At 46.4% G+C, this 12,266-nt stretch overlaps 1 protein-coding gene across 2 annotated transcripts in view; it reads right to left on the reverse strand.

Annotated features, from left to right (window-relative positions):
• The window catches only part of Mei1 (meiotic double-stranded break formation protein 1), a 59,845-nt gene that overhangs the window by 41,330 nt on the left and 6,249 nt on the right, over positions 1–12,266 (reverse strand). The window contains exons 4-11 of one of the 2 annotated variants that reach the window (XM_040752729.1): positions 10,788–10,861; positions 9,035–9,140; positions 7,739–7,942; positions 5,338–5,468; positions 4,148–4,262; positions 3,083–3,199; positions 1,185–1,284; positions 945–1,079 (exon numbers count right to left, since the gene is read on the reverse strand). In XM_040752729.1, the coding sequence (XP_040608663.1) occupies positions 945–1,079; positions 1,185–1,284; positions 3,083–3,199; positions 4,148–4,262; positions 5,338–5,468; positions 7,739–7,942; positions 9,035–9,140; positions 10,788–10,861 (982 nt within the window). The remainder of the gene's footprint in view (positions 1–944; positions 1,080–1,184; positions 1,285–3,082; positions 3,200–4,147; positions 4,263–5,337; positions 5,469–7,738; positions 7,943–9,034; positions 9,141–10,787; positions 10,862–12,266) is intronic. The other variant, XM_040752730.1, reaches the window with a different exon arrangement.

Here is a 12,266-nt window from a genome sequence, read left to right on the forward strand (position 1 = left end):
CCCTGCCTCGTACAAGCACAGACCTCCTGTGGGAGACTTCTGCCATCGCTTTCACTCCCCTGCCTCTGGAACCGTGTGGGTTTACTCATCTCATCCACTCTGGGACTCGTGCTCCAGATTTAGAGATCCAAATCCAGGGGACCACAAAAGCAAAGGCAGATAGACTCAAGCTATTGTAATGTAAATGCTATTTTTTTTGTTTCAATTTTTAGAACCACCTGGAGTCAAATCACAAAGATTTAAATATAAGGAAGGAAGAAACTATAAATATTAACAATGTAAAAATAAAGTTTCAGCTAACTGACCTTGAAAAGTAGAAGAGGGGGGGCTAAGGGAATGAGAACCAACAAAATTTGCTTCAAAAGCCACAGTTAGCTGAGCAAGGGGGCCCACGCTCGTATAAGCCCAGGACTCGGAAGGCCAAGGCAGGGAAGTCAAGGTCATCATTTGCTACACAGCAGCTTTGAGGCCAGCCTGGACTACACCTGACCTTATCTCAAAAAGGAACAATCAGAAGACAGATATGGTGGCAAAAGCCTTTAATCCTAGCACGCAAGAGTCAGAGGCAAGAGAATCTGTTAGTTCAAAGCTAACCTAGTCTACATTGTGAGTTCAGGACAGCCAGGACTATGTAGAGAGAAAGCCTGTCTCAGAAAAAAAAAAGAAAGAAAGGAAAAGAAGAGGAAAGAACTAAAGAAATCAGGTGTGGGGCTCAAGTCTAATCCTAGCACTTACAAAGTAGAGACAGGAAAATTATTGAAGCCAACCTGGGGTACATAGTGAGTTCTAGGCTAGCCTGGGCTATACTATGAGCCCCAGTCTCAACAAAACAACAGTAACAACAAATAATAATGATGACAATGATACAAGAAAGCATCCCTAGGAACTCCCTGGCCTCCACGGACCCTCAGGCATGCTCTGTTCAGCCTGCCTCAGCCTCTCACCTCAGAAAAGCCGAAATGGCCCTCAGTGCCTCACTGGCCACATCTAGCACAGGACTGCTCACCGCCTCCTGGAGGGCACAGCTGGCATCTCTGCACATGGCTGAACTTGTGAACAGCCTGATCTCTTCTGGCTGCCTGTGACATGGTAGACGAGAAACAAGGGAACGAATCACCCCTGGCCTCACCGGGAACAAACGCTCACCTCTCCTTTACCAGTCCCACCCCCACGTCTCTGCTTACCGACTCAGAATCTCGGCGAAGAGCAGCAGGCCCTGCTTCTGAAGCTCTGTGTTGGCCATCTGCAGGCTTCCCTGGAGGCTCCTGACCACAGCCTCAATTCCTACCTCAGGAAAACAGGCCACAGGCAAGGGCTCAGTGCTCTGTGGTTCTTCCATTTAACCACCCAGGAGATGTGACAGGCTCTCAACAGAATCCGCAAGACACTGACAAGGCTGAACTGATCCCGCAAGGCCGGGACTGCAGATATTGCATAGTGATAGGCTGCTGCTCAAAAATCACCAGCATCTGGTGAGGCAGAGATGAGGCCCAAGTGTGAGATTTCCAAGGGCATGTCCTCATATATTTCATTCTGTTCCCTACATCCGCACAGACTCAAGCACACGAGGGATTCAGTGATGCCCTACTAAGTCACATCTTCCCACTTTAACACACTCCCTTCTTCCTGGAAGAATTGGGTCCAGTCTCTGCTCCTCCAGAAAGCCCTCCATCTCCATCCAGGAAGAGCTGTGACCTCCCCTGAGCTCTTTTTGCTTCTGTTGAATTAACTTGTATTAAAATTGCCTGTTCACACCTCTCCTTGGGAGCAGAAACCATGTTGTACTATTTCTAAACTCTTGGTCCCAGTCTGGTACCAAACATAGACAAGAAACAACATACAAAAATTGGACAAATGGTGGTGGCAAATGCCTTCAATTCCTTGCACTCAGGAGGCTGAGGCAGACAGATCTCTTATTTTGAGGTCAGCCTGGTCTATAGAGCTAGTTCCAGGATAGTCAGGGCTACACAGAGAAAACCTGTCTCAAAAAACCAAAAAGAAAGAAAAAGAAAATGCCGGCACAGACTTGTATACAGGAGATCTGGATGGAGGTATTTTCTCAGTTGGGTCCCCTCTTCGCAAATACTAGGTTTACCTTCCTTGAAAAGCCCAACACAAGCCGGGCATTGGTGGCACACATTTTTAATCCCAGCACTCGGGAGGCAGAGGCAGGCGGATCTCTGTGAGTTTGAGGCCAGCCTGGTCTACAGAGCGAGTTCCAGGACAGCCTCCAAAATAATACAGAGAACCTTCTCTCGAAAAAACAAAAACAAAAACAAAACAGAAACAAAAAAAAAAAAGAGAAAGAAAAGAAAAGAAAACCCCAACACAGAGCTGGGCAGTGGTAGTCCACACATCTTTAATTCCAGTACATGGTAGGCAGAGACAGGAGGATCTCTGTGAGTTCAAGGCCAGCCTGATCTCCAGAGTTCCAGGACAACCAGGGCTACACAGAGAAACCAATATATGTTTGTATGTGTGTGTGTGTGTGTGTGTGTATGTATGTATGTATGTATTATATTATTGCTTCAAGTCTAAAACTCTGGATGTGGGTTTTTTTGGGTTTTTTTGGTTTTACGAGACAGGGTTTCTCTGTATTGTTTTTGAGGCTGTCGGTCCAGCCTGGCCTCGAACTCACAGAGATCCGCCTGCCTCTGCCTCCCGAGTGCTGGGATTAAAGGCATGCGCCACCAACGCCCAGCTGGATGTGGTTTTATAGATTCCAAATTCTCAAATAAGGATTATCATTAGTATAGAGGGCAAAGAACTGTTTCAAGACTCTGAAAGGATGAACTAGGAAATCTTGAGACTAGCGAGGTGTTCAGATATCCAGGGCATACAGAGGGCTGCAGCCATGGCTGAATTGTCCTTGATGGGAAGCTAGATATCATTTAGCAGCTAATAAGAATGCCCCATCCTGACGAAGAGTCTCAAAAGAACCACCTAGATATCAGTGTTTATACATGGGCTGAGTCTGAGTTCCACCCCCTAAAGTGGATGCCAACCCCTCCACAGCCGCTGCTATCCAACCCTAAACTTCCGTCCACGAATCTAGGGTCGGCACAGGGCCCACACTACCAACCATACACCGTATGACACTTGGAGAAGAAGAGTGGTTCTTCTGCCAGGAGGATCAAGCAATTGTAGCTGGACCAGACGAGCACTTCGCTGGAAGATGAGAGATGCTCAAAGAGGAACTCTGGCCGGGGAATGAGAGAGCAATGAATGGCAGCTGGAGGTCACGGTCCTTTAACTGACATGAAGGCTCTGAACTCTGTCACATCTTTGTTTCTCCCCGTTTGCCCACACACCCTTCTCACTCAGAAACTGCCAACTCCCAGATAACCCTTCAAAGTGTTCTCAGGGTCACGAAGGCAAAACCGAGGACCAGGAAAAGCCACAGTAACAGTGAAGGCCATTTCTGCTTGGCAGAAACTGGAACCTCCAGTTTTCAAACTCTCAGGACGGGCAGACGGGCATCAGCAGAAGGGTGGCTTGGGGAACCAGACTTCATTGCAAGTCACGTCTCCACCAACAGCTACTCTCATGGATTTGAAACAGCATTTCCCTTCTCTGAACCTTAATTCTCCTCAGTAAGTAATGTACACGCCACTTTCTCCCACTTCCTCTATCGAAAGGGTGTGCATATTCACATCGGTCTGGGGAGTACCGTGTAATTGTCCCCATGTATGTAAGTTTGTGTCTTTTCTAGAAAAAAAATCAGTTTCCTAAACCATAAAATAATGATGGGCTGGAATGCAGCTTGGTGACAAAGTGCCCGCTTGGCATGTGCAAGACCCTGGTTGGAATCCCTGATCCACAAAAAGTAAAACGACCAAGATGGACACCAACATGTTTGACATCTGCAATAATCACAAGGCTTATTATTCCCTGGCTCCTCAAGGTTCCTACACAAATATTTGCCTTCCTTGTCTCGGGTCTTTCTGCCACTCTCCGAAGGCCAAATGACTCACAAACATCAGTAGCAAACTGCTCAAGTCCAACAGATACTAGGAAGTCTACTTCACATACAGCTGACCTCAGGCCTGCCCTGTCCCTCCAGGGTGAGGTGTCAGAGGATCTGTGACCTCAGGGCTCTGGTCAGAATTCGGGAGTCCCCAAGGAAGAAGATTAGCGGGTCCCATACCTGGGATGTCAGCATGAATGAAGGCAGCAGCATGCTTTGCAGGGGAGTGGACCAGCACTGCAGTTATACAGTGGGAGCTGGCCACCTGCAGGGTCTCGTCTCTGGAGAGGAGAAACTGGAGAAACAGAGCAAAAAGCACCCCAGTCACATCACCAAGAAGACTAGGAGACCCAACCTAAGCATCTCAGGGCAGAAGCCCAAATCATCATGGCTTCCATGTCACAATACCAGGCAAAAAGAGAACATTATAGATCATGGAAAGGGGTCTGTGACTAACACAGGTGAACGACAGAATGAAGAACACAACGGGAACTCCACCAGTGACCATTCTAAAAGGATCACCCACTCATAAGCCCAGATTCACTAGCAAAAGCTCTTATCTGGCTTGGGCATCTACCACTGTGGTCTCTGCTTTTCTGAGCATGTCAAAAACAGTCGACGTAACAAGCCTAAAGCTATTGCTCTTGGAGAGACCCATCTACAAAACTGAACTTTGGCTGGGTTTGGAATTTGGGATTTTTCAGAGGGTCCCTACTCTTACCAGAACCAACGAGAGTAGCAATGACTAAACTATGTGAATAAAGGATGCGTCTGCTGAGTGCCTGCTGTCCTTCCGGGGGCCCAGAAATTTAGGCTATGGAGGCAAAGGAATCTTCGAGACCACCCTGCTCCAGCAAAACTCTAGAACACGAAAACCTCCCTCAGCAGGCAACCTTTCCCATCAGTTTTCACAATGAACTGTGGGAAGAGATACAGCCCCCTTGAGAGGACTCTAGAAACCTCTGTCCGGTTTCTCTCAGACCTCACCGCATGTAACTTTTCCCTTTTTAATTTTGTTTTGTAGTCTTTCAGTGTAAGAAGCCATTGACTAAACACCCAGTCCAATCAGTCTTCTCAACAGATCATCAAACTCCAGGTCATATAGATGAGAAGAGGCAGAGCCACTGTGGGAATTTAGGTCAGGCAACTGTAAATTTAGAGGTCCTCCCATAACTAAATTGTCTCATCAAAACTTGTTTGTTCTGAAGGAGGCTTTTTAGTTTTAGTTTTTTTTTGTTTTTTTGTTGTTGCTATTGTTGTTTTGAGTCAGGATCCCATGAGGCCTAGATAATCTTGCATTCCTGACCCTCCTGCCTCACATGCTAAGCACATCCTCTACAACTGAGCTACCATCCCTGGCCCACCGCTACCTTTTTGAGCACCAGAGGCAGCGAGGTCTCTCTTGATGGCCGCTCAACACTCTCGGCACTCTCCACCGGCACAGACTTGTTCATGATCATGGACACAAAGAGATCATACCTCAGCAACTGCCTTAGCAAACCTAGGATGCAGAGGGTTGAGTACGGTCAGAAGGACACCAGAGTTCCCCCAGGAGTGGCCTCTCAGATATCCTAAGAGACTTCTTCGGGTTGCTGTATATATGGAGCATGGTTTGAATGCTTAGGCATCAGTTTGTCACCCAGCTTTCTCTCACAAACACCTGAGAATCTAGTCTGGGGGATCCAACTGTGTCCAGGTCTGGTTTCCTGTTGCTGTGATGAAACCGAGCAAACACGTCCATGTCAGGATCCACCACTGAGGAAGTCAGGGCAGGAACTCAAGCAGAACCAGAGTTAGGAACCCAGTAGGATTCCTGCTTGCTTTGCAGGGTTTGCTCAGCTTGCTTTCTCCTACAGCCCAGGCCCGCCTACCCAGAGGCGGTACCGCCCACAGTGGCCATCTATGACTCCAGGCCCGCCTACCCAGAGGCGGTACCGCCCACAGTGGCCATCTATGACTCCAGGCCCGCCTACCCAGAGGCGGTACCGCCCACAGTGGCCATCTATGACTCCAGGCCCGCCTACCCAGAGGCGGTACCGCCCACAGTGGCCATCTATGACTCCAGGCCCGCCTACCCAGAGGCGGTACCGCCCACAGTGGCCATCTATGACTCCAGGCCCGCCTACTCAGAGATGGTACCGCCCACAGTGGCCATCTATGACTCCAGGCCCGCCTACTCAGAGACGGTACCGCCCACAGTGGCCATCTATGACTCCTGTGCAAGGGGGTCTGAGTCCCTCTTCTGCTCTCTGCGGTACTTTATGCATGTGGTACCTGAACATACAGAGAAGCAAAATACCCATACACATAAAATAAAAATAAATACATCTAAAAATTTTTTTAAATGAGAATACAACTGTGTGCCTGTTTGGAGATAAGGGCTCCAGAGAAGAGAGAGAATTTAAAATGTATCATCAGCTGACATTTCCCTCTTCTTTACCTAGGCCAGCTCTGGGACTGACCAGGATCTCAACTTTTTTTTTTAAGTATATTTTATTGATATGCCTCCAGGCCAGATCTCATTACAGATGGTTGTGATCCACCATGTGGGTGCTGGGATTTGAACCCGGGTCCTCTGGAAGAGCAGCCAGTGCTCTTAACCCCTGAGCAATCTCAGGATCTCAACTTAATTCCCCTCTTAATGCTAATATTTTCTGACTCCAACTCTGCCGTGTCACAAGGTATCCATTCAGGCTGCTTCATGTTCGGTGCTTTTGCCCATGTTATGCGTGTACACCCTCACCCTCCCTCCAATTCCCCCACACACTCAGGCCTCAGTCTAAGCATCTTTCCCTGTAGGACGTCTCTCTTGTCCTGTGATCCCCTCATCCTCTTTGCATCTCTATGTCAGGGTACCACATTGCATTCTAACCATCCATGTCTGTCCTCGATTTGACCTGTGAGTTGCTACAGGATAGAGGCTGGGTCAGACCATCTTTGTGACCTAAGAGCCCAGCATCCAACCTGGCTTGGAATTAATGCTCACTGAGTGGCTGGGCTGTTCCTAACAGCTCTTGGCACAGACTGTGAAAAGATGCTGTTGTCACAATAGATCATGTTTTTCCCTGTAGCTTCTGCTCTGAAACCAGCCCTCACTCAGTCACCAGCACGGTGTCATCCACACTGTCTGAAAAATGAAAACTGGAGCTGGGGTTGAGCACAGTCCCTGGTACCAACAAATACAGTAAAACAGACAGCTCAGTGCTCAGAAGCATCCACCCGGCCATGTGCGCTCATGCAAGGAGCAGGACAAGAGACCTGGAGGCTGTCCTAAAATCCTCAAACAGCCAGGCATGGTGCCACAAGCCTGGAGGGCAGGGCTGAAGGCCAGCCTAGGCTACACACTGAGACACTGCTCCAAATGAAGGAGGAGGAAGAGGAAGCCTATATAACAAGCAGGGAAACCTGAACTTTACCCTGGAGGCCACAGAAGACACAGAGGACTTTTCTGACTAGGAAAGTGACTCTATAGGAGATGAAAGCTGTGGAATATAACAATTAACTTTGGCAACAATTTCAGGCAGCAAAGTCTCAAAGCAAAAAACAAAAACAAACAAACAAGCACCTCTATTTTCCTTCATCGTTTTCTCTCAGAGACAACAATCTTAAAATGCCACACCAAATCTAGGCATCTCTCACTCTACGAATCTCTCCCAAACTTGCTTTCTGCCCTCTCCAATGCAGCAAACCTCCACTCCACCTGCAACAACCAACGTCGTGTAAGTCCTCAAACTCAAGAGCTTCTTCCTTTGCTCTCCACCATTGTCTTACCCAGACAGTTGAACTGCAGGTCCTTTGTCTGGGCATCGTCCAGGGTAGAAAGGAAGAGAGGACACAGCCTCTCCCGGAAATGGCCTGAAAGCATCTCCGCCGCCGTTGGAGAGGAGTAGAGCTTCCCGTAGAGGTAGCAGATGGAAGCTTGCACCCCCTCGTTGGGGTACACCAAGCCTCTCAACAGATGTTCCATCAGGTTGCCTGTCCAGAAAGCAAGAAGACATCTTTTAAGTTTGATTGTAATGTTGGGTAGGTGGCTGGGTTTGTGAATGTGAATGCTGATGGCAGGCACCCAAAGAAGGCAGAAGAGGGTGTCAGATCCAGAGCCACAGGCAGTTTGTGTGCTGCCCGACATGGGTACTAGGAACTCAGCTTCAGTCTTCCTAATCATTAAGCCATCTCTCCAGCCACAAACAAGACATCTTATTATCAGTGACCATATACTAGGGGCTCAGAGTTAAAGAGCACTTACTGCTCTTTACTGCACTTACTGAGTTCAGGTCCCAGCACCCATATCAAGGGGCTCACACCACCTTATAAGTCCAGCTCCAGGTGATATGACACGCTATGGGCCTTCAGTTAGTAATAATGATTTTCCAAATTCCCTACAAAAAAATTTCCTAAATGCACAACCAAAAGAGAAAGTCAAAACTTGAAGGTAACCCTCTGGGAGATATAGATTTGCATGTCACTGATTTTTTTAAGTGCTTCTGGGTCTGTGAGTAGTGGGTAGAGGGGCTTGTCTGACAACCCGATGACCTAAGCTTGATCTCCGGATCCTACAAGGTGACAGAAGAAAATGACTCCCAAGCCTTGATCTCTGAACTCCACAAACTCTTGTGACATGTACATACCTACACACACATGTACACCCTCACAAACTAAATAAACTAAATTATTTAAATAAATAAAGCCTAAAAGTGCTTCTATGCCCCGGAATTAATTTATCTTTCTACCTGAAAGGAAGGTCATGATAAGCCCTTAGCTCATTTGTAGTGCACACCTCTAATTCCAGTACTCAGGAGACCAAGGGAAAACTGAGTTTGAGGCCAGGTTGGACCCTGTCTCAAAAAAAAAAAAATCCAAGCCAGGTTGGACCGTCTCAAAAAAAAAAAAAAAAAGTCCAAGCCAGTTGAGAAACTGGCTTTTTTCAAACTACCCAATGTGGAGCACATTCTGCAAATGAAAAAAAAACCTAAAGAGTATGTGAGGAAAGCAACCCCTTCCCAAGTGTGCACACACAGGAAATAGGCATGTAAAGGGTAGGAGCCACCCCCTCCACAGGAAACTTACCGTGCTCCGATACGAGTTCATCTGCCAAACCAGGGATGGCATCCACCAGCTTGCCCAGAAGAGTCATGGTGGCCAGGCTGCCTCCCATGGAGGACATGCTACACAGCTACAGGAAGTGAACACATGCTGCCGGAATCAAGACTAACTTCCCAAGGACGATAATGTCCTACCCAAGTTAGTGCCTGTTATGCTTGTCTCTCATTAGCTTTAGCTAAGTCCCCCATCTCCTCCATTCAACGGGAGTTCCTGGAGGAAAGGACCAAGTCAAATTCCTCTCCCAGTTCCCAGTCCCTAACTTAGTACACGCTTGTTAAACTTTACTAGTATTAACATCATCTGGCTGGGCATGTAGTGTGGTAGTTGAACACTTGTCTAGGATGCTTGAGGTCATGGACTCAATCTACACACACACACACACACTAATAAAATGTTTTAAAATGCAAAATATGTAAATAGGTAAGTATTTCTGCCTCCTTTAGAACTAGAAACTGGAGGATAAAAGTTGCAAGCCTCATAGAGATAAAACACTGACTCTAAATGTATATACATACATGTTTTAGCTACTGTTACTGAACATTCAATTAGCTTTTTTGTGGATATAGTACTGGGGATTGGACATAGGACCTCACTATGCCACTGAACTATGTACATCCCCAGCATAATGAATGAATGTCATATGACTTGAGTAACCATTTTTATTTTACTGACCTTATGATAGACATGAACCTTTACTATTTTGTTTTTTGAGATCTCACGTTGCCCATGCTAGCCCAAACTCTCTCTATAGCTGTGACTAGGAATTACCATCATGCTCAGTTTTTATTGATCACGCTGTATGTGGCAAGTGCTATGTTTTGTGCTTTACAGGGAGAGTAAGTAACCTTTTCTACTGCATAGACTCTTCTGGTAGAAAGCAATAGCAGCAGCACTCTCCTGCGTTTGTTGATGAGACTGGGTAAGATATTGCGCATGGGCCAGGCATGGCAACTCACGCCTTTAATCCCAGCACTCAGGAGGCAGATGTGTGAGATCTCTGAGATCAAGGCCAGCCTGGTCTACAAAGCTACACAAAGAAACCCTGTCTCAAAGAGGAAAAAAACAGTGACTCAGGGTGGATATAGTGGTATGCACCTTTGAACCCACATTCAGGAGGCAGAGGTAGGCAGATCTGCATGAACTCAAGGCCAAGCCTAATCTACATATCATGTTTCAGGCCAGCCAAGGCTACATGGTGAGATCTCATCCTTTAAAAAAGGTAATTCTGATATTAACCCTCAGTCTTAGGCATAATACAAAAGATATAGTTTAACTGTCTGTTTAGTGGTTAACCTAATAAAGGAAGTACATTATACATACTTGTACAAGATTTGCTTCAGATACCGATACCAAGTCCTGCATACAACTCAAAGCCAAGTGAAAATACTGAACTCAGACACAGGATCTATTTCCCTGATAAATTCATCAAAGAATTGTGCACTGTATTTAGAAAGATGCCAAGAATGGGCTATGGGATGACTCTACAGCCAGATGAGGCTTCACTGCACAGCTGCAGAATTGGGGATGCTGAAAGAGGAGGGGAGCTGTTCGGTGTACTAGAGCAGGACCAGAAGGCTCAGGGCCAGTCCCTGGCTCTGCCACCAGCTGCGGGACCTCGGCAAGTCTCTAGAGTTCAGTTTCCACACCTACTCAGAGGACTGACTTAGCTCCCACAGAATCTGAGGAGGGTCCCAAGAACCCACAGCTCTGGACTCACCTTTCTGTAGCACTCGTTCACTAGGCAATGGATGATCTGCCCCAGCTTCAGCTGGGCGGTGAGCTGGACCAGGACTGAAGAGACACAACGGCATTGCAAACCAGGAGACAACCATGCACCCATAATCCCGCTGTCACAGCCCATTTACTCAAGTTAAGGGAATGACAGTAATTTGCTTGTTGCAAATGGTGTCAGTTTTTCTATCTCTATCATTAAAGGACGTGTGTATTAGCAGTTCCTGACTGAGGCTACACGCTAGGATCACCTAGGCTTTTAAAAACACACTAATATGGCCAAGAGCTGGTGGCGCATGCCTTTGGTCCCAGCACTCAGGAGGCAGAGGCAGGTGGATCTCTGAGAGTTCGAGGTCAGCCTGGTCTACAGAGAGTACCAGGATAGGCTCCAAAGCAACACAGAGAAACCCTGTCTCGAAAAAAAATAATAAAAATAAAAATAAAATAAATAAACCTACTAATATGGAACTGAGGCCATGGCTGTGGTAGAATGCCCACTTACCGTGTGTGATATCCTGGGTTCAACCACCAAAACAAAAAGAAGAAACGCACTAGGATCCAAGTTTCATTCCAGACCATCAAATAAGAGTCTCTACAAAAAACCCTAAGTATCTATATTTTTCATTTATCTATTGTTTGCTTTGAGACAAGGTCTGATGTAGTTCAAGCTGGCCTTGAACTGAGAATGTAGCCAAGTTTAATCTTGAACCCTTGTTCCTCCTGTCTCTACCTCCCCAAATTCTGGGATTATGGAAATGTACCACCAAACTGGCCCAAGTACTTTTGTGAAAAATTCTTAAATGTAAACAAATGTAAGCATATATATGTATATAAAAATTTTTATTTAAAATTCCTTATATACTTACATATACTTACTATTTATATATTTTGCATTTTAAAACATTTTATTGTGTGTGTGTATGTAGGTGTGTGTAGGTGTGTGTGTGTGTATGTAGGTGTGTGTGTATGTAGGTATGTGTAGGTGTGTGTGTGTATGTAGGTGTGTGTGTGTATGTAGGTATGTGTAGGTGTGTGTATATGTAGGTGTGTGTATGTAGGTGTGTGTAGGTGTGTGTATGTAGGTGTGTGTAGGTGTGTGTATGTAGGTGTGTGTATGTAGGTGTGTGTATGTAGATGTGTGTGTATGTAGGTGTGTGTGTATGTAGGTGTGTGTATGTAGGTGTGTGTAGGTGTGTGTATATGTAGGTGCGTGTATGTAGGTGTATGTAGGTGTGTGTGGGTGTGTAGGTGTGTGTGGGTGTGTAGGTGTGTGTATGTAGGTGTGTGTGTATGTAGGTATGTGTAGGTGTGTGTATATGTAGGTGTGTGTATGTAGGTGTGTGTAGGTGTGTGTATGTAGGTGTGTGTATGTAGGTGTGTGTATGTAGATGTGTGTATGTAGGTGTGTGTGTATGTAGGTGTGTGTGTATGTAGGTGTGTGTAGGTGTGTGTATATGTAGGTGCG

Source organism: Mesocricetus auratus, unplaced genomic scaffold (genome assembly GCF_017639785.1).
Source record: "Mesocricetus auratus isolate SY011 unplaced genomic scaffold, BCM_Maur_2.0 Super-Scaffold_100010, whole genome shotgun sequence".
NCBI classification, from domain to species: Eukaryota; Metazoa; Chordata; class Mammalia; order Rodentia; family Cricetidae; genus Mesocricetus; species Mesocricetus auratus.